The sequence below is a fragment of the Pseudorca crassidens genome, chromosome 10 (assembly GCF_039906515.1).
Source record: "Pseudorca crassidens isolate mPseCra1 chromosome 10, mPseCra1.hap1, whole genome shotgun sequence".
Taxonomy (NCBI): Eukaryota; Metazoa; Chordata; class Mammalia; order Artiodactyla; family Delphinidae; genus Pseudorca; species Pseudorca crassidens.
The window spans coordinates 80,157,367-80,178,230 of NC_090305.1; the positions used below are offsets into that span (position 1 = coordinate 80,157,367).

General features: G+C 49.5%; 1 protein-coding gene across 2 annotated transcripts; it reads right to left on the bottom strand.

Annotated features, from left to right (window-relative positions):
* Positions 1-2,723: 2,723 nt before the first annotated feature.
* FEZF2 (FEZ family zinc finger 2) lies at positions 2,724-8,660 on the bottom strand. 2 transcript variants are annotated; one of them, XM_067755048.1, is made up of 7 exons: positions 8,526-8,660; positions 7,075-7,286; positions 6,068-6,201; positions 4,799-5,705; positions 4,311-4,445; positions 3,976-4,108; positions 2,724-3,087 (listed from the first exon to the last, which is right to left on the bottom strand). In XM_067755048.1, exons 4-7 carry the CDS (start codon positions 5,645-5,647, stop codon positions 2,828-2,830), a joined length of 1,377 nt encoding a protein of 458 aa, XP_067611149.1. In that variant the 5' UTR covers positions 5,648-5,705; positions 6,068-6,201; positions 7,075-7,286; positions 8,526-8,660; the 3' UTR covers positions 2,724-2,827. The 2 variants fall into 2 exon arrangements, with proteins under 2 accessions (XP_067611149.1, XP_067611148.1); XM_067755047.1 differs by lacking the exons at positions 7,075-7,286; positions 8,526-8,660 and having other exon boundaries at positions 6,068-7,052.
* Positions 8,661-20,864: the final 12,204 nt, after the last annotated feature.

Here is a 20,864-nt window from a genome sequence, read left to right on the forward strand (position 1 = left end):
GTTCCTCAGAGAAGGTTCTCTTACTTGATGGTTAGAAAGTTATTTCCCTGCATGGGAGTGTCCCATCTATTTTTTATTTATCTTTTCTTCTTAAAGAGAAAGAGGAGTAGTGAATCACGATTCCCATATGCAGGCCAACTTTTTAACGCAATTGTCTAAGAATTCCCCAAGAGGATGCTTTTGCACTAAATTTTGTTGTGTCTGCCCCTTGCCCAAAGTTCTGGAACCGTTTAGGAAGAAGGTGGGCCTGCCCCGGCCATTGTCTGGCCTCCAAGAAGCGCATCTACCAAGGATCCTTTCAGAGACGCAAGAAGTAAAGGATTTTGGGTTGAGACAACTGTCGGAGGGCACCCAGCAGCTCCCAGAAATGGGGGAGGGGTGTGTGTCTCTGAGGCGGGGCTAATCAAACCTAGTAAGATAACTAGGAAAGGAGCGGACTCTTCGAACCAGCCCGCAAGCCCCCTGGGGATAGATGTCTGGGAAGAGCAAGGCGCTATTTCCATATCTTTAGCCGCCAAGTCCTCCTTGCCCATTGTGGGGTTTCCTGGGGTTTGTGGCATCCACCGAGATTTCGGAGTTAAATCTGCATATCGCTCTGGGTCCCAATCTCCCCTCAGCGAAATGCAGCCAGAACGAGCTAACATTTAAATTCCTCCTCGCTTCCTCGCCCCCCCTCCCCTGGCTGCGTCTTCCCAGACTTGGGAGGGGGAGAGGAATACAAAAAAAACGAGGACGCTCTCCTTTCAGGAAATGGAATTCTAATGTACACGTTCCTATTTCTGAATCGGAGGTACTAAAAATACCCCCGCGACAGCCTGAGGAAGCTGTCGCTGTCCTCTGTGCAAACAAAATCGACAATTCTCCTTCCCCGCGCAATGGGTGTGCGAACTGGGCTGGGGGTGGGGACCAACCTTTGGCTGTGACCTGGACGGAGCGTCCACCCAGCAGCCGCAAGTCTTTTCCCGAGTCCCAATCGGGATATTCCTCCTCCACCGACGAGGACTGAAGGCAGTTTGAGTTTTCTAAAAGCCTAGACTTCGAACCCTGACCCTACCTTTTCCTGTGACCCGAGGCATGTCATTTAGCTTTTATCTTGTCCTCAGTTTCTCCGTCCTTCCACAAGGTGGGAATAATCATCCCCAGCTTGCGGGTTGTGAATATTCCAAAGAATGTGCTTTGAGTGTCTGGCGTGGAGCAAGCGCTCGGGAAATGCGAGCTTCTTTGATGATGGGAGCCCCTTGCGCAAGCAGCACTGAGCGCCTACTGTATACCGGGCGTTGGGATAAACCTCACTCGAGTCACTTTCAGAGTTACTTGGGGATTTCCCTTTGCATTAACCATCTCTCCCAATAGCCTCCACCTGCAGTGGAAGTCCGCGTGGGATCAGCGCCCAGACGCCGCCGCCCTAGCCCTTGCAATGGCGAGGCTGCGTGGAAGCGCACTCACCGGCCCCGCTCCACATTTCCTCCCGGCGCTGGGGAACATTGTTCCAGAAAACGTGGGCTGAATCGCGGCGCGAATATTAGGGGTGGGGGAGCGGGAGAAGGCCCGGCGCGCCGAGCCAGTAATCCGAGCTCTTGATTATCCAGATTCGGATCAAACGGGGCGGCGGCGGCCGGCCCCCTCCTGGGAATGATTAGATGATTAATGTAATGCTGTTTGAAGGGTCTCTGTTTTCTCTCTTAATTTGGGTCATTACTTAGAAAGCAAGCGTGAGACCATTTCATCAGCGTGCTCGGCGGCGGAGATGTCTATTCAGGAAATGGGCTAACTGCGCCGTAATCAAGACGCCGGGGGCTGCGGCGGCGGCGAGCTGCGGGAGCCCGGGTGCGCCCTCCCGCGGCAGGGCGCACGCCCCCGGAGGCCGGCCCCAGACCACAACGCGGGCCGGAGAGCCCCCGAGGTCCGGACAGGCTGGGACACTTGGCCGCCAGGAACGATTGGGTGGAAGAGTGGCTCCCCTTAGGTCACCCAGAGAAGGGGATGTGCCCAGAAGCGCCCCGGCGGAGCAGCGCCCTGGCCGTTTACCCCGGTGCGGTGCGGCGCGGCTCTTTGCTCCAGGACACGCACCCAAAACCTGCTCTCCGACACCCAGCCCCTTTTAACCCCTTCTTTTTGCAATTTTCTCACCCAAATAAGGCAACACCCAGAATCCCTCGGTCAGAACAGTTACCAAATAAAAACTTGGTACAACGTAGGGGCCGGTGAAGGCCTTTGAGCCTTGGTTCCTGGGGCATATGTACACGCTAGCGCCGCACGAGCAACGGTTTGGCCTTGCCCTGGTCCCAGTGCCCCAGAGGAAGTCGCATTTGGGCCGGGAAACGCTATAAACGCCTATTTCCTTTTCCTTCTTTGGGGTGTGTGAGCTGACTCGCGGCGAGGGCGGGGGGGGGGAAGAAAAGACGCACTAATGATTCTGTTTATTGAGTTATATATGTATATATTCCGTGTTCGTGTGTACAGGAGGATTTACATGGCTGTATAAAGATGGCTGGGGGCGCCGCGCTCTTCCGGGACGTTCACGTGACAGCCTGGTGTTAAAACCCGCCGCCCGAGGAGAAGCCGAGGCCTGGAATTAAATACGTTTCGGCGCACTGGGTTTAAATGTTTCCCGAATATATAAAGGTGGGAGCCAGGCGTTTGCTGCCAGTCATCGAGGAAACGTTTAGCTTTCCAAAAATATGCTGGTTTCGATAAATAGATTTTAGCCTTTCTGCTATAGCTTTTTTTTTTTTTTTCTCCTTTCTTTTAATTTTAGAAATAAGTTTATACGTGTGATCTGTTTGGGGGTTGGATAGGGCCGGAAGGGAGGGCGAGGCAGTAGCTCTCAGCTCTGCACTGTCCGAGTCAGGTCCTTTGTGCAGGGGGTGGTGGGACCCCCGCTGTCGTGGAGTTTGCGCACGTGTTTCTTTAAGTCAAAGTTTCTGCAAAACCCTTTGCCGCAAGTGGCGCACGTGAAAGGCTTCTTGTCGTTGTGGGTGTGCATGTGGAAAGTCAGGTTGTAGACCTGGTGGAAGGCCTTGTTGCAGATGGTGCATTTGTACTGCTTCTCGCCGCTGTGGGTCAGCTTGTGGTTCTTGTAGTTCCCTACAGGAGACCAAAAACAAAAAGGGGGGTGGGAATGAAATGGGACGGGGAGGGGCCGAGTGTCCCGGGGTTGGCTCAGGTGCCCGCGCAAAGAAGGCGACGCTTGGCTAGGCGGGCGCGACCTCTCCGAGTGAAGAAGTTGTCAAACTTCGTACGCGTCAAGCCCGGGGCTCTCACTACCGGATGGAGGGCCGAGTCCCGCGTAGCCGACCCGCGTCCCAGCCCCGCCGGGGCCTGAGGCCCACACAGCGTCCCTCCCGCTGTGCTCCGCCGGCCCGGAAACTTTTGCGCTGCCCAGAGACGCATGGGGTCCTTCTCCCGGCCGCTGCCTCGCTCGAAGAAATTCGCATGAACCCGGGCTTCGTCCCTTGTTATTATTTTTCTTCTCATTTTAAAAGTTACTCCCTCTGGTCCGCTAACTACCACTTGGATATCCGAAAGTGCCTTGGAAAATCCAAGCGGAGTGTCCTGGAGACAGCAGCGGTTTCCCCCAGCCTAAACCTTTCCCGGGAGGTGGATTACGCCTCGATTTTTTTTTTTTTTTTTTTTTTCATTTCAGAAGAGAGTCCCGGCTACAAAGGGACGCTTTCTCTATAGCGCAATACCTTGTATTTCTCCTACTTCCTTTCCCTCTGCCCCTTCCTTCCTCCCTTCCCACCTCCCAAATTCGGAGTCTCCCCGTGCAACCAGACTGAGTCCAGCGAGGTCTACTAACCCGGCCCGGAGAGCTTCCACCCAAACCCTGCACAACCCGATTCCAAAGAAATGCTGCGCTGGAGCCTGCGGCTCTCGCGCTCCCTCTCTCCGGATCCTTCTTTGCCTTCCCGCTAGCGGTGACCCGCCGAGTCCCGAGGGGAGGTGAGGAGAGGACCTTGCCCCGCACGTTACCTTTTTGGTGAAAGCCTTTGCCGCAAAATTCACAGACGAAGGGCTTGTAGCCCGCGTGGATGCGAATGTGTGTGTTGAGCGTGGAGCTGCGGTTGAAGGCTTTGCCGCACTGGTTGCATTTATGCGGCTTTTCCTGCGGAGAGGGGCGTGTGCACCGTGAGGCTGAGGCCCCGGCCGGGAGAAGCCACCTCGGGTGCTCCTGGAAGGGGCACCTTGAAGGGACAGGGGCCCCTGGTGGGGGTTATTAGGGGATCCCTTGGTCATCCTCTCCCCAACGCCGTCGCTCAGTCTCCGGGTGTTGGGTACGGGTCGGGTCGGACCCGGGGGCCACGTACCTGGGTGTGGATAATTTTGTGTCTGCAGAGCGTGCTGGCCTGGCGGAAGCCTTTGCCGCAGACTTTGCACACGAACGGTCTGGCTCCGGTGTGGACCGGCATGTGGCGGGTGAGGTTATAGTGAGCGTTAAATACCTACGGAAGCACACAAGGGGGCCTTGTGGCGTGTCTGTCCTGAGAGTCCAGAGTCAGCCTGGGGAGGGCACAACCTACCTCCCCCAACCAAAAACCCCCTTCGGAAACCAGAGCCCTTTTCATTTTGCAAAGAGCTTCCCAACCCACTGGCTGCTCGTGCCAGTCCCATGTGGCCGCTGACAAAGGCATCCCCATTTTACAGAATAGGAAACTGAGGCCCAGCTGTGCCCCCAATTCGAGTAGACAGCTACTGGGGCGCTCCCAGATTCGAGAAAGGGGCCGTCCAGGCTGCCCCCCAGGGAAGCAGCCGCCACTGCTCACCCCTCCCGGCCCCCGCGGACCCCGGGCCTCACCTTGCCGCACACCTCGCAGGTGAAGTTTTTGGGCTTGCCGTCCGCGGAGCCCCCAGGCAGCTTGCTGTGGCCCTTGACGCCGCCGCGCTCGGCGGTCAGGGCTGAGTTCTCCTTCAGCACCTGCTCCAGTGGCGCGGGCAGGCGCTCCTTATGGGCATAGGGGGCCGGATGGGGGAACTTGTCTGAGGCCAGGCCGGCCAACTTGGCGTTCTCCAGCAAAAAGAGCTTGGGGTGCGCAGCCAGGGCAGCGGGGGCCTGTGCGTTGAGGAGGCCGGACGGGAAGAGGTGGCCGCCCAGGAGCTCAGACGGCGGGTACGCGGCAGAGTCCAGGTAGTTGAAGTAGTAGAGCGAGCCGCTGGCCGGAAGCCCCACTGCCTGGTTGATGACCTGCGGCTTGATGACCCTGCCCGCGGGTAGCGCAGACGGCGCCAGGCCCAGCTCGGCCTTGCAGCACACGCCACAGTTGGTTTTGCACAAGCCGCTGGCGCCGCACACCGGGGCCCCCCCGCCGCCGCCGCCGCCGCCTCCTCCTCCGCCGCCGCCGCCCGCCCGGAGGCTGCTTTTCCAGAGCTCAGAGTAACTGAGCAGCGTCTTGGACGGCACCTCGTAGCCTAGGGGCTGGAGGGGGATCATACAGGGCAGCGGTGAGCAGAGGTTGAGCAATTTCTTGCCCTGGCCGCCGTCCGCCTCCAGTGCCCCGGGTCGGGGCTCAAAGGGCGCACGGGGCTCCGACGTCTTAGCCATGATGCGCTCGATGGAGAAGGCCAGCGTCTTGGAAGTGGCCGGCGACGCTCCAGCGCGCGGGCAGGCCGGGGGCACCATGGTCTCCAGGGAAGCCGAGCTTGCCATGGCTCGCCGAGCTGAGCCGTACCGGACTGGGCCAGGGCGCAGCCTCTCTCCACTAGGTCTGCATTCCAGAAAAGGCAGGGAGGGAAACCGCAATTTAATAAGCACCTTGTAGGGTCCAGGTCACCCATTTGCATTCAAATGAACAGGGGCAGAACAAAGTGCACCCAAGGGTACCAAATTACCGCCCATTAACCCGGCGCGCAAAGGAACCCACCATCCCCTGCCCTGGGACTTTGAAAGGGGGAGAAAGGGGGAGGGTTTACAGAGGAAAAAGAGAGAGGGAGAAAAAGAAAGAAAGAAAAGAGCCTCAAATTAACCCCCCGAGCCGCTCCCTGGACCCCGGCCTCCGCCACGCGTGCTGGGAGCTGGAGAGCGAAGGGGCAAAGTTAAAGAGCACGAGGAGAGCCACCTCGCATTTACCTCTTTCCCCCACCGCCAAGGAGATGCGTTCCGAGCCATGCAGCCTGTCTCCTCTGTCACATTTTGATGGCAAACATCTTCCCCTCCGCGTGAGATCACTGTCTTTTACATTCAGCTGACATCACATGAAGTCACTTGAAGTGGAATGACATGGGCGGCGGCGCGGCTCCTGTAGCGGCCCCTGTGTTCCACCGCGCCTGCCGGCCGCCGCCGCCACCGCCCCTCAAACTTTAAAAGGAGGCAACTGGCGCCCGCGCTCCCCTCGGGAAAGTGCGAGCGGTTCGCGAATCGGCAAGGAGGGAAGAGACGGGAGGGGGAGGGGGAGGAATCGTGATGGTTTTGCCGGTGGAAAAAAAAGGGGGGGGAGCCCAAACCCAAGCAGAGTTCCGTGCGTGATTCACAACTTTGGGGGCCTACAGGTTTAGGGGATGCGGAAAGGGCAGGGGGTCCCGGACTCGCCGCCCCAAAGGGCCCCCGGGTGTCCGTCTAGTCGCCGAAGCATCCCTTAGCCCTCTGCAGCCGAGCTGGGCATCGTGCTAATAAACTGCCATTACCCACGGAGCCGGCGCCAGCCGCGAACACGCGCAAATGATAATTACCTCATTAGGATGTGGCGCATGGACGCGGGCGCCGCGTTTGGAGGGGGGAACTTGTTAATGGGGAAATATTAATTTATGCAAAAACAACGAGCTCGCCTTGGCTGGCGTCGGAGGTCGGGAGAGAGCTCCTGCCGCCTAAGGACAACCCCGTAGCATCCGGAAGAGCAAGGCCGCGCGCTCAGATCCCGGGGGCTTCGGCGCCTGGCGGGTGCGCCTCCCCCTCTCTGGCCGGCTCTCCGCCTGCGGCTGGGGGAGACTGCACTGCGAGCTGGAGGGTCGTTTGAGATCTTAATCGATCAGAATCGCTGATCTGTGATCGGATTTCTGAGGCCAAGCCCGGCTCCGCTGCTGGTTTAGGGCTGCGGGCGAGGATTCGGAGGGCAGCTCTCCCCGCTGATAGGTACTTACTGTTTGTATAGTTGAGAAGGTCCAATCTCCACCTGTTTAAGGAGCAGATTGAAACAGCAGAACCTCCCCTGGATCCTATTAAAACGTTTTTCCTCCTAAGGCCATTCAGTCGAACCAATTTTCCGAAGTGATTCATAGAGCTGAATTCTGCCAAGGCAGCTCTTTCACTTTTAGCCACTAAAGCACCGCGTGGAACCGGGTTTTGTGTTTTTCTAAAATAAAGAGAAGGATTATCAGAGGGGAGAGGGAGGAGGGCTGAAGGGGGGCGGGCAGAGACTTAGTGTGGCCAGAGGTACACGCAGAGGGAAGAAAAGGCCCTTTTCTAGACAGGCCCCAAGTAAGTTCGGAGGAATTCAGCGTTTTGTGCCTCGCGCACAAAAGCAGCGCGCTCCGCGCTCGGTTTGGAGGGGCTGAATTCATCTGTTTGCAGACCATTCCACCTGCGTATCACAACAAACTGCTCAAAGACGCTCCAGCACTTTCAACAGGCCGGGTGCTCTTGGCGACAACAAAAGTGATGGAGGCTGAGGGTTCTTATGGGGAGGGGCGTAGCGGCTAGCAAGAGAACCAGGGAGAGAATTAGGTTTAGGAAAGGGGGGGGGGAGGGAATGCAGGGGTTAAAAAAAAAAAAAAACTTTTGGAGGGTTTTGTTTGCGGGACAATTATATCTTGCCAGCCGGCTTTTGCAAGACCACGAGCTTTGTAGCCGTAACTACAGTTTCAGAGGATTACGGTGGGTATAATATGAGAAAACAGGGTTGAGAGTTTGATATTGAATTCCATCTCCGAAGACATACGATCTTGTGGAGCCCAAGAAAGTGCTGGCGGGGTCGGGGGGAAGAAAACCCTCTCCTTTTTCACCCAAGAACAGGTCTCGAGGGGCTGAGTACCCCTTCCCAGGCCTCTCTGCCGCAAAACATCCCAGGAAGCGCATCAGGGAAAAAGACAGGAAAGGTCTAATTTTAAATTCAGGCAAACCATTCCTTTTTCCCCTTCAGAACTCTCTCCTACCCACTCCCCTTCTGACGTGTAATTGCAGACAGGATATTGAGGTGGCAGGTAAAGGCAAGGAAAAGTGTACTTGGAAAGCTAGGATGGGGAACAAAGAGAGAAGTCTCCGAGGCAAAGTGGCCTGGATGGCAACTGCCGTGGGTTAATTTGTCCACGCTGCCAAGCTTGGAAACTACCCCTGAATTCGGCAGTCTTGAATCTGTTCCCCAACATCACCACCCCTCCACCCCACCCAACCGAACTTCCAGATTTCAAAGCCAGAAAGAGGCTAGCTCCTCGGGAGAACATTTCCATACAGCCGATTTCATTTAGATGTTCAGAGAGGCAGAATTCCAGACTCAGTATACCCCTATCCCTGTGTTAACGTGAAAACAACACAGATGAACTCCTCCCACCCCACCCCACCCCATCACCACACACGAAACCAACCAGCAACTCACCGGGACATTGAAACAGTATCAATACACCGGCAGGGTCTCAAAACCCGAATTTCTATCCCGACTTCCCTGTGGATCCCGTTCAGCCATCAGCACTGCACCCCAACCCCCTTTCCAAACTGGGTAATTGTTGATCTCGGCAGCAGCTCCAAAGATCTGCTGGTTTGAAAGCTCCATCAGGCTGAAAGCCTTCCAAAGGCTTCCCGTGAACCTGCGTTGCCATCCCTAGCGCTCTTTGTAGCTGCATAAGCCATCTCTCTCTCCCCCAGCATCACAAAGGAGTGCTACCTCCACAGAAAGAAAACATTTGGGTAAAAACAAGTTGCCCCTAATGTGCCTCTCTTTCCAAATGTTGGGTGAATACACTGGCTTTTATGAAAGTATTTAATTAGCTTCCACAAACTTCTCCTTCCCTCGCCTGCAGATTATATTGAAGTGGAGGGTTGGAAACTATTTTACACCTTGCCACTCACATGTTAATTAATCTCTATCTAACCCTAATTGCAGTTTATTCAAGCACCGCTCAACAGCTCACCCACACAATAAACACTGATCCTACTTTTATACATATTACTTCACGTTAACACATTGAGTAATTAACTCCAGTACCAACTAATAGTGCAAACAAATATTTTCTGTAAACGAGATGATTTCAGGCAGAATAATAGAGGACTGGGGAAACGTGGCACTCGGTGGAGGGAGTGCTGAGATTTCGATTTGCTGCCCCCAACCCTCCAAATTCATTCTCAACCGCAGCGTCTCTTTTCCCCCTGAGGCTGAAATGCTTTAAAACAGGGGGGAAGGGAGAGTATTAAAATTTGACGATTTTAGGGAGTTGTTGGAGGGGTTCTGTGAGAATAGGGATAACTTTTTTCTACCTACACATTTTCAGTGAGGGGAAAAAAAAATCCAAAGTAACTCGACATGAAGGGCAATAGGAGGCTGCAGGAATACACCTGTATGTCAGGGATGCGGATCCTTTTATGCCAAAGTTTTCCAAAGCCTCCCACTATAAAGAAGTCCTGTCCTCTTAAGCAATGGTTTTCCGACAGAAGTGAGCAGAGACTGTCGAGATAGATTAGAAATCCTAGGCTCTCTCCCAATCCAGACTAGTACACAAGCTCCACTTTGGAGGTGCCGGTGCCTTGGAGGCTCAGACCCAAGCGAAGCGCGCGACCTGGAGGCACGTGGCCGCGGCCCAAGCGAGGCCCACTAGGCCTCGCTCAGCGTGCGCTCAGCCCCAGGGGCCGGATCATGAGCTTGGGCGCCCGCAATCCCGGGGCACCCAGGCCTGTGGCTGCCGGCCTTGCTGGACGGTGCGGGCTGCAGCCTACCGCGCTCGGCCTACGAGCTCTGGACCCACCATGGGGTCCTTCTCCGCCCTGCGGTCTCAGCTTCCGGCCCATCTCCTTCTGGGCGTCTCAGCCGATAGCCAGACGCTTTCGCTCGGCCCATCTGGCCCACGCTGGGGCCTCCACAGCTCGGCCGCGGTGGGGAAACACTGCCAAAGTTAAGCCTGACGCCCCTCGGCAGCCTGTGCTCTTCCCACGCTGCAGAGCGGGGTGCCAAAGCCCGGTGCTCTGCAGCTCCGCTGGGTCTGACCCGGACCGCGACCTCGGGGATCTGCGGCTGTGGGACGCCGCACCCAGGCCAAGCCACTCGCACACTACTGATTGCGGATCCAGGCTCAAGCAAGGACTGGAGCGCAATGTTTTAATTGAAAGCTCAGGTTTAAGCACAGCTGGCGGCTGTCTATTGATTTTGCAGAGGATTCTCTTGTGGAAGCATATTAAATATGACTGGCACGGCTAGAGTCCTCCTCTTCTGCCCCCTCCCTCAGGCCTTTCTATGGTCATTAACCCCAACACTGTAAGGATGACTTCTGTTTAAAAAAAATTTTTTTTTTCTTTTTTAATGCCAGAAATCGCCCTCACTTTAGAATAAATTACTTAGCAGATGCCTTCCTGGGGTGTAGACAACCTCAGAGGAAAATCCCTTTCTGGAGCAAAAGCTCACACATTTGCACTACTTCTGGGATCACAGAGGGAAAAGGCAAGCATTTCTACTCCCCAAAAGTGTTGCAATTCCAGCCCTGGTGGCTTGTATCTCTTGGTTCTAGATGACAAGAGGCACCGTTAGTTTAAATACCATTATTATTATTATTTCCTCACCCGATTATGAGGTTGCAATACATAATATAGCGTCCTGGGCCATCTCCCCAGGGAGTTGAGTAGCTTGGGGGCAGACGGCTCGCTCGAGGCTGCTGAGTTTGGGGAAACACCCACTGGGCAGATTTGATATTTTCTCCCCGCTGCTCCGTAACTCGTTTGGAAACAAACAAAAAACCGAAACCAAACCAACAAACCCAAACCAAACAAAGTTTTCGGTTTAAGGAGTCTCCCTCCCTCCCTTCCTTTCTTACTTCTTTCTAAGGGGACATTTAGGATCTGATTTACACGGTGCTGCGCTTAACCGCTGAAAATAGATTAACTTCTGAAGAGAAATTCTTCTGCGATCCTTTTTTTTTCTACCCCAGGAAGCATTTTATTGAAAACATTCGAACCGTCTTGCCAGTGGCTGGCTTGTCCGAGGCGCACGGGCCTCCGCCTTTGGTGCGCGCGGTTAGCAGGATTAGTGCGGCCGGGAGACAAAGAGCCCCAGATACCCCGGCCAAGCGAGGCCGGGCACACCCGGAGAGATACCGGGTTCCGGGTACCCGCGCGCAGCGCGCGAGCACCGTCTTGGGCCCGGGCCTCCAGGGACAGATGGGCCAGAGCCGTCTGCATCTGCCCGCGTCCTCGGGGATGCTGCGGCGCCCACAGCCAGGGTGGCGGCGCGCCCGTCCCACTGCACCCGGCTGTTTCGCAGCGCCCCTCGCATTCGGGTACTGGTTTTCACCCTCGAACAGGAGAGGCGCCTATAAATCAAGGGCAGCCGGCTTTGCAGCCAAGTAGGAAGGGGGAAGGTGGTGCAAACCTATCACGATTTCCAGAACCCTCCCCACCCCCTTCACGATCACGTAAGAGGACTTTCACCGCGCCTTCGGAAATCTGGGCAGTGTGCGCGCTCCTAGGCCAGAGGGAGTCTTCCAAAAGAGCAGCTCTGCAGTCCCTACGCGCGCAAGTTTGGTACGCTGTCCTCTCTGCTTTAGAGGCATATATAACCACACACGCGCATATGTATGCATAGGTATGCATATTGTGTGTATATGTATATATACCTTCACTGCTATCGACAACCCTTCACTTAAAAATGCCGTTTGATGAGGACTCTGATCTAATACCTGCTCGCAGCAATTTGCCAGCGGACGTGTCATTTCCCGAGGCGTAGTCGGGGTGGGGTGGGGGGAGGCAGTCTTCTCTCAAACGCCTTTTCCTCTTGCCACGCGGTTTTGACGTGCAACCCAAAGGAAACAATAGTTTACAAAGGACAGTTGTGATATATTTTACACACCATGTACGTATATACATATATACGAAATATATATATATATATATGAAATAAAAAGGCATTTTTGGTGGTGGACAGACCCTGCGTAGTTCGGGTGCTGTCGATTTCTAACTCCCTGGGAAGACGGCTTAGGATCGTCCGCGTTATTTAACGTGGCAGCCGGTTAAACTCCGCGGTGGAGCCTGCCCAAAGGTATTAGCGTTAAGTGCTAAGAGCTGGAGTTAAGTCGGCAGTGAAAACGACGGGCTGGAGGGGCCACAGGGGTGAGAGGCACTGATTCCAGTCTCGCCCAAACTTCTGGAAGTTTGCCGGCCTGAGTAGGTCTGAGTTGGATGGCCCACTGGGTAAGAACCCAAAACGCTGTGATCGCTGTACAAGCGAATCACTCGGTTCTGTTTGGTTGGTTTGGTTTGGCTTGGCTAGAAACTTCCCAGGTATGCGTGAGAATGGAAAAGTTCTTTCCTGCCCAGGTTTCTCGAGTTCTCACCAGTTCAGCCGAACCCCATCTTCTCCTCTCCTAGGTAGATTTCTGTCTGCGTTCTCTACCCCGGAGTTTGCATTTTGGCTTAGGTAAAGACAAAAATGGGAACTGCAAAAATGCTGAGTAGAGCTCCACCAACCGTGAATCAGTCTCTTTCTTCCTCCACCCCTGTCTCCTCCCACACACAGACCCTCCCTCTTTGCGGGTTTAGCTAGGGTGGCAATCAGTAGATGATTACTTATTACCGAGGGCCTCTTACATGCCCGGCACAGTACTAGCTAAATACCTGCTCTAGTCGTTCTCATTTCTGTCCTATGAAGTTAGCGTATACAATCAATGGACCCACTATACAGATAACATGTCCAACGTCACATAACTGGCAAGAGATTGTTTTCAGAACCCATATTCCTAAGACCATGCAAAAAAAAATCCAGCTAAACAATTAGCCTGAATTGGCTGGTGGAGTGTAAATTGGGACACTTTGGAAAACTGATTGGCTGTATCAATTAAAGTTGAATGTTTGCGTTCCTAACAACCCAGCAATTCCACTCCTAAGTATATACCCAACAGAAATGTGTACTTAAGCTCACCAAAAGAGAGGCACTAGAATGTTCACAGCAGCATGATTTGTAACAGTCCTACACTGGAAATTTTCTGAATAGCCATCAAGTGCAGAATCCATAAATAAACTGAGTGGTCTGTTCACAAAATGAAATACTATATACATCAATAAGAATCAACAAACCACTGCTATACTAAACAGCATCGATGAGTTTCACAAACATAACACTGACCAAAGGAGCCGGATCCAAAAGACTACACACTGCATGATCTCATTTAAAGTTCAAAGTAGGCAACATTTGGGCACACAAGGCTTCTGGGGTGCTGGTAAGGGTTTGTTTTCTGAGCTGGGTTCTGGTTTGTGAATATTTTTTGAGCTGTTCACGCTTATTTGAATATTTTCTCTATGTTTGTTATGCTTCTATGTATCTGTTAAATGCACTTATTTGTTCACATTTTAATATCTATTATACTACCTCTATATCTGTTAAATAAGTGAATAATCAGCCTGAATTTGTCTGACTTGCCCCCCTCCCCCAGTTTCCCAAAGAGATACTACTCCTTACCTGCCTCTTGAGTAATGTACCTTGAATTTCTTCCTCTGGACCAGACAACCACATCAATTAGTTGGCCTCTTACACAGACTTAAAAACAAGCTGCATCCAGACTTTTAACACAATTGTCTTTGGAGCCTGGGCAGTGGATACAACTTCAGGGAACCTGCAACGGGCTCAAGAACGCTTAATCAGGGGAGCACATCTGGAGCATTCTTCTCACCCAAGACCTCAGTACAGGGGTGGCAGCATTGAACTTGGACCTGTACCCTTTGCTGCAGGTGAAGCAGGTAAAGAACCTCTGGCCAGGAACTGCCTCACACTTTCCAGAGACCCAATCTGGCCGCTTGTGCTGGGAGATGGAGATCAGGTTGAAGGTCGGAGGGTGGGGTGTGGGATGTTTGTACGAACTGGCATTAATAGAAAGCCTTGGCAAGTCCTTAGAGCTTAACTCACTGGGTCTTGGCCCTAGATGACACCAGGGGAAAAAAGAATCTTGGCTCCCTGGCAAGTGACCCAGTTAGCAGAACTAACAGTTCTGCTTTGGGAGAGGATGGGGAAGTTTATTTTAGCAGGAAAAAGCCTTGGGACCCAGAAATCAAATACTTGACAGTCCCTTTGTGCAAAGCAAATATGAATTCTGGTGGTGGCAATGGTTGCAAATCTGATCTCAGCACTTTAAGAAAGATATCAAGTAGAGTTCCCTATGCTCTACAGTAGGTCCTTATTAGTTATCTATTTTATATATAGTAGTGTATATATGTCAATCCCAATCTCCCACTTCATCCCTCCTCCCGCCCCATTACCCCCTGGTAACCATAAGTTTGTTTTTTACATCTGTGACTCTACTTCTGTTTTGTAAATAAGTTCATTTGTACCCTTTTTTTTTAGATTCCACATATAAGTGATATCCCATGATATTTGTCTTCCTCTGTCTGACTTACTTCACTCAGTATGACAATCTCTAGGGAACTCTACTCAATACTCTTTAATGGCCTATATGGGAAAATCATCTAAAAAAAGAGTGGATTTATGTATACGTATAATTGATTCACTTTAGTGTACACCTGAAACTAACACAACATTGTAAATCAACTATACTCCAATAAAAATTTTTAAAAAATAAGAAATTTTTAAAAATTAAAAAAACAAAGATCTAAAGAACCTACAGCTAAAGCAGTTAAGGTGGGAGCGAGGACTAAGGGCTGGTGCTGTAATTTACACAGACTAAAAAGATAAAAATTCTCTGCTTCTGAAAGAGTGAGACAAGATAAGACCCAAGGTGATGTAATTCATTCATTAGTTAGCCAGTACACCTATCTTGAGATTTTCTGTACTGGGCCTACAATCTAGATGCCAGGGATATAGTGCCTACCAAGATAGACACAATTCCTTCCCTCATGCCACTTACATTCCTTCATTCAGCCAATAGGCATGCATCAGTACCTTCTGTAAACTAGGCTATGGGCCCAGAAATGGATAAAGGACAATGGGCGTGGCTAGGATGGTCCAAGACTCTGAAAGAGGGCAGAGTGAGAGGGAAAAAGTAAAAAAGCAAACAAAAACCATACCCAAAGAACTCCCTGACGGTGAAGTTAAAAAATTTTAAAACTTCTCACTCTAACAGAGGCCACAGGGTGAATTCATAAATACCAGGTTTCTAGAGGCGTTTCCATGATGGGTGGGTAGACTGCTCCTTTAGCACTTTATTGTCTGGTGCTTTTTTCTAGAGACAGAATTGTGGTCTGGATGGAGCATGGCATTTCTTAGGATATTAAGACACAGCATGAAACTCCCTTCTGGGCTTTGTAGGGCTGAGTATCTTTGAATCAGAGAAGGTTCTGGAATCATATCAGAAGCCTGGCTCACCTGTGAGCTATGGGCCCACAGGCAGGTTATTAAACATCTCTGCAAGCCCCAGTTGCCTACCTTGGGCAGGAGATGAACACTTACCTGGTCCCAGGGTGCTGAGGACCAGATGAGAAAAGGCACAGAGAGAGCTCAGTACCCGTGACTGTCCACAGGAAAGCCCTCAATGAACAATTGCTATAGTTATTACAATAACTCTTGTTATTCATAACTACGGTCCTTCAGTCTGACTGGTGGAAAGATGAGAGAAGAGAGCAACAAGCTTTCTTATTCCGCTCTGTACTTGTTTTGCTTCTTTGTGTAAATAAAGTGAGGTGGGTTGTTGTTGGGTTTTTTTCTGATTTAAAAAGCAGTAGAAAAATGTTGGGAAAATCAGAGAATTACAAAGGAGCATATTAAAATTGTACACAATCCTATTACTCAGAAATCACAGACGATGCTTTGGCTATGTCCTTTCTCTGCATTTGCACGGTTGACATCATATAATATATACTGTTTTATAATCTGCTTTTCCATTTAATATAGTATGACTATTACCCCGTGTTTTGAATATGCAACTAAGACACAATTTTAATGTCTCTGTAGTACTCCACTCTCTGGCTTTAACACGAGCTAAACAGTCCTTTGTGGTTGGATATTTAGGCTGGTCACAATTTTTTTTTTTTTTTGCAATAGTTCCATCAGGAACATTCTCACACGTTAATTTTGTGCATAGCTAATTCCTGTAGGACAAATTCCCAGAAGTAGAATTACTGTGACAAAAGATATCCACATTTTTAAAGCTTTAGATACCAAGTGACAAATTGCCCTTCCAACAGGGGGTACAATGCCTCTTTCCCAGTGCCTTCCCTAACACTGGGCATTGTCATTTTAAAAATCCCTACCAATTTAATAGATCCCAAACGTATCTCATTGCTATTTCTGCCTATATGTTCTTGCCTAGGGCAGACTCAGGTGCCAAATTATAGAGAACTTGGAACGTAGAAATGCTGGTACAGGCTGGGGTGACAGAAGAGAGGAAGAAATACGCGAAAGGATGTCCCAGAGAAAGAACCATCCAGAAAAAGGGGGGCCAGTATCACATATTTTGGGGCATCCAAATGGTTCCAGTTTGCTTTAGGTTTTAAGCATTTCATAAGAAGCCCCCTCACGACCTTGCTCTTCAGAAGCCACCAGTCAGAAAGTGAGCTGCTGCCCCTCTACATCTTCTAGACCTTCTGTCCCTTCCCAGGCCAGCTCCCCCTAGGTTCTGCATGTGGGTGCTGACCTGTAGCTGAAGGTCCAGCCCCAAGAGTGGGAGCCTTGAGGTAAGGAGGCTAATGTGGTCTCCCTCCCTCCCAAAGGCAGCTGAACTAGTTCACACCTCTCAGCATGCAGAGAAAAAGAACCAGAATCTCCAGGCAAAGGAAGCACTAGAAATGAGCAGAGCGGTCTTGCCCGTGCCACACAAACAGGAGAGAGGGTGCAAGGAGGAGTATTTACTCCCAAGAGCTAGATTTTCATGTTGATCTTCAGCATCTTCTCTGGAACCAGAGAACAGCATGTTTTTCATTACCTCTCTGATTTCTACTGAATCTTTCCTAATGATTAAAAAATAACCAAATCTTAATATGAGAAGTTTTCAACATACACAGAAAAAGTACAGAATAAAATAAGGAACCCATATACTTAGCCTCAATAAGACCAATCCATGGCCAATTCTGATTCAGGTACATCCCCACGTACTCACCCCCTCATATTATATTTTAAAGCAAGTCCTAGACATACTAGTATTTTTTTTTAGACATACTATTTTGTCATCCCTAAATAACTTCACTACCATCACCTAAAATATTAACAATAATTTCTTTATATCATCAAATACCCAGCATTCCAATTTCCAATTTCTGAAATGTCAGAATTTTAAGTAATCTTTGGTTTATATTATGATTCAAATAAGGTCCTTACATTATGATTGGCTGTTATGCCTTTAAGTCTCCTTTAATTTATAGATTTCTCTCCATTTCTTTTTTTCCCCTTGCAATTTATTTCTTGAAAAAAATCAAAAAATTTTTTTTTTGTTCTATAGAATTTTCTTTTCATAGTCTGCATTTTGCTGACAGCATCGCTACGGTTTTGGCAATTTTGAAAACTCACGTCTTTAGATGCTGTCCTTCTTACTGCCACTCCTTCTTGAACATTCCTTTGAGAGCAAATCTTTGCTGTCTAAGTCCCGTGGTCTGTGTACTCCTGTAGGGCAGCGGCATCTCTCGTTCGGTTTTGGTCACTGCTGTCACTTACACTCACCACCTGGAGAGCAAGCACACCTGGTTTGTTGGATGAATCGAACGCCTGAAAGAACTATGTTCTTCTCCTTATGTTTCTGCCCTGTACACCCTTGAACTCAGCTTGCAGCCCTGCATTTTGCACTATATGTATTTTTTTTCCCCACGTGTGGTTAGTGTCTAAGGACAGGATAGACCTCATGCTGGTTTTAAAAACACAGACATTTTCTCCACTGTTCTGTAAGGATGCTCCGCACAGATCAAGTTTCTGAGTTACCGACCGTAGTTCAAAGGCTGACTCACTTTTCATCCTCTATGGTTCTGGAATGTACATTGGTGCTTTTATTCTCCTGACTAATATTTTATTATTATTTTTTTAGCAAGTTTTTTTTTAACATCTTTATTGGAGTATAATTGCTTTACAATGGTTTGTTAGTTTCTGCTGCATAAGAATCAGCTATACATATACATATATCCCCATATCTCTTCCCTCTTGCATCTCCCTCCCTCCCACCCTCCCTATCCCACCCCTCTAGGTGGTCACAGAGCACCGAGCTGATCTCCTGTGCTACGCGGCTGCTTCTCACTAGCTACCTATTTTACATTTGGTAGTGTATATATATGTCCATGCCACTCTCTCACTTTCTGACTAATATTTTAAAAGGTACCTAGTTGTTAACTGAAGAGAAGGAAGGCTTCCCAGACTTCTCCTTGGATATTGAGAAGATATTTATTTTAATTCCAGAATAAGGATTTCCTTTAGAGCTCCTGCCCCCTCCCACCCACACCTCCATAGGTCCCCTGGGGGTGGAAGTGGAGGTGGTACAAAGTTCTGTACAGGAGAACCTTAACATTCTATAAGTGCTTGCTTGATTGCGGAACGAAAGAAGAGCCGTAGCAAGGAAGTCTCCATCCCTCTCGTTAAATCAAACTGGAGCACATGCTTATTTAATATAGTCAAGTATAAGAAAAATTCTCCCTCAATTTTTTTGCAGACTAGATTAAGTTTTCACCTAGGGCACATAAAAGAGTAAAAAAATTAATATTGATCACCTAGGAGGTTATTAGTAGATCAGAGTTTTGTGTCTCCAGACTCAGTGAATTTTGGGATGCAATTAACATAATTCCTAATGCTTACTGAGTTCAAGCAACGTAATGGAGTACGCAATGAAAATCAAGTCTCCCTTCCACCTAACTCTCTGGTCTCTTTCCCTAGAGGCAGCTGCTTACTCTGGTTTCTTACTGTGTGCCAGGTCCTGTGAGCTTACTAATTATTACCAGTTTCTGTTACTATTGCATAAATAGTGTGACCCTATAAAGCAAGTGGACTTGTTATCCTCATCTTCAGATGAAGTAAATGAGACTCAGTGTGTATCGGTGATTAGCCTAAGGCCACATGTTTAGATGAGTGGCAGAGCCAACGCTCAGAGCAAGCCAGCATGGGATCCCACACCCATTGTTCTTAACCATTAACTCATCCTATCTAGAAATACAAAAATACGACCTACTGATATCCTCAAACAGTAAAGTTTCATTTGTCAAATTGTTTTGGCCAGTTTGATGGTTTGACTTTCTTTCAAGATATTAAAACTCTACAGCTTACAAGGTTTGTGTAAAAAAGAAAAAGACATGGTCCCCATTTTATAGGTAAGGAAATTAGGAAGAGAGACAATAGATAAAGCAAGGCGTGGGATGGGGAAGCAAAAGATGAAGAGCTTTGGCAGAAATTTTCAACTTTTCTGTGTGTGAGTGTGTGTGCTTATGGGTGAGTGTATGTGTACAGTAATGAAACCATAGACCCCTTTGACACTCTGGTAAGACTAGGGACGCCTTCTCAGCATAATGCTTTAAAATGCATAAAACAGGTACAATTCCAAAGGAGACCAACTGCATTGATATACGGTTATCAAAAACTTTAGAAAATAAATGTGTGGCACAGTGACATATAAGCTTCCTTTCCAACGCATTAAATAAGATCTGGTGGCAGGTGTAACCCTAAGGAAATTTAGAAGTACTGATGAGTGTAAATGATATTTTGAGATATTGCAACAATTGTAATGTGATATGAAAATATCTGTGATTTATCTTGGTGACAAAGTCACAGACAGTGCAATTGCTACTGTGGTTTGCTGCCTCGTTTTTTTTTTTTTTTGTCTTATTCAAGTTCATGGACCTCTTGAATTCTAGCCTAACACTCCAGGTTCAGGCTCTCTCCCCTGTAAGAGGACATGAGCAAAGGTTAGAGGGTAATACTTAACCTTCCATCCTGCACCTGCTATTAGTACTATACTTCAATTCCACATTTTTCTTGTCCAGATGATGCTCTGTTGAGACACTGTAAACAGTAGATTTATTTAAACTACACTCCTCTAAAATATTTTTAATTTGAAAAAGTAATAAATGCACATGGTTAAAAGAATCAAACATAAAACAGTATGTACTGAAAAATATGTCCCCTTTCCCAGAATCCCTCCTATATCATTCAGAGCTCTTGGTCGCCAGCAACAGAAACTGATGGCAGAAAAGGAGTTTATGGAGTAGCTCACAGAATCCACTGAAGGCTGGGGAGACAGGTTCAGTCAGGAACCAAGGGACAAGTGAGGTGAGGCACAGCCAGAAGAGCCCCAGGGACAGCTCTGCTGGGACTGCTGCTGCTGGGCAACTTCCCTGTCCCTGGATGCCCCTGGTCTAACCCGCAGCTGTAGTGAAGGTTTGCTAATGCTGCTGTGCCTTTGGGTCCTTCTTTATTTATTTTTTATTTTATTTTATTTTTTTGGGGTCCTTCTTTTAATGAGCTTGTAACAATAGGTCATGCTTAGGGTATTATTCTGGTTATTTCTATTTTACAGATGAGAAAACTGAGGCCTAGGGAAATTAAGTAATTTGCCTGAGGTCACATGGTGGGTATTACCACCGACTGAAATCAGAACCAAGGTCAGCCTGACTCCAGAACCTGAACCTGTGCTCTTGATCTCCACCTGCTACTCCTTCGTGCTATTCCTGCTACCCATGGCCTACAGATCCTGCAGCCCCTTTCACCTTTACTTCAACATTAAATTGAGTGGTTTGAGCCCCCATCCTTTGTAATAACAGGGTCTGAGTCCCTCCCCATCTCAAGAACCATCTTTTTCTTACCTCCTGGGGGCAAATGGACACTTGTTTC

Excerpts from the sequence above, each read along its gene's own strand:
- FEZF2 (XM_067755048.1), bottom strand. The coding sequence starts at position 5,647 with ATGGCAAGCTCGGCTTCCCTGGAGACCATGGTGCCCCCGGCCTGCCCG. Across the intron at positions 4,446-4,798 it reads CCTGCGAGGTGTGCGGCAAG|GTATTTAACGCTCACTATAA; the intron begins GTGAGGCCCGGG and ends GTGCTTCCGTAG. Across the intron at positions 3,088-3,975 it reads CAAAGGCTTTCACCAAAAAG|GGAACTACAAGAACCACAAG; the intron begins GTAACGTGCGGG and ends GGTCTCCTGTAG.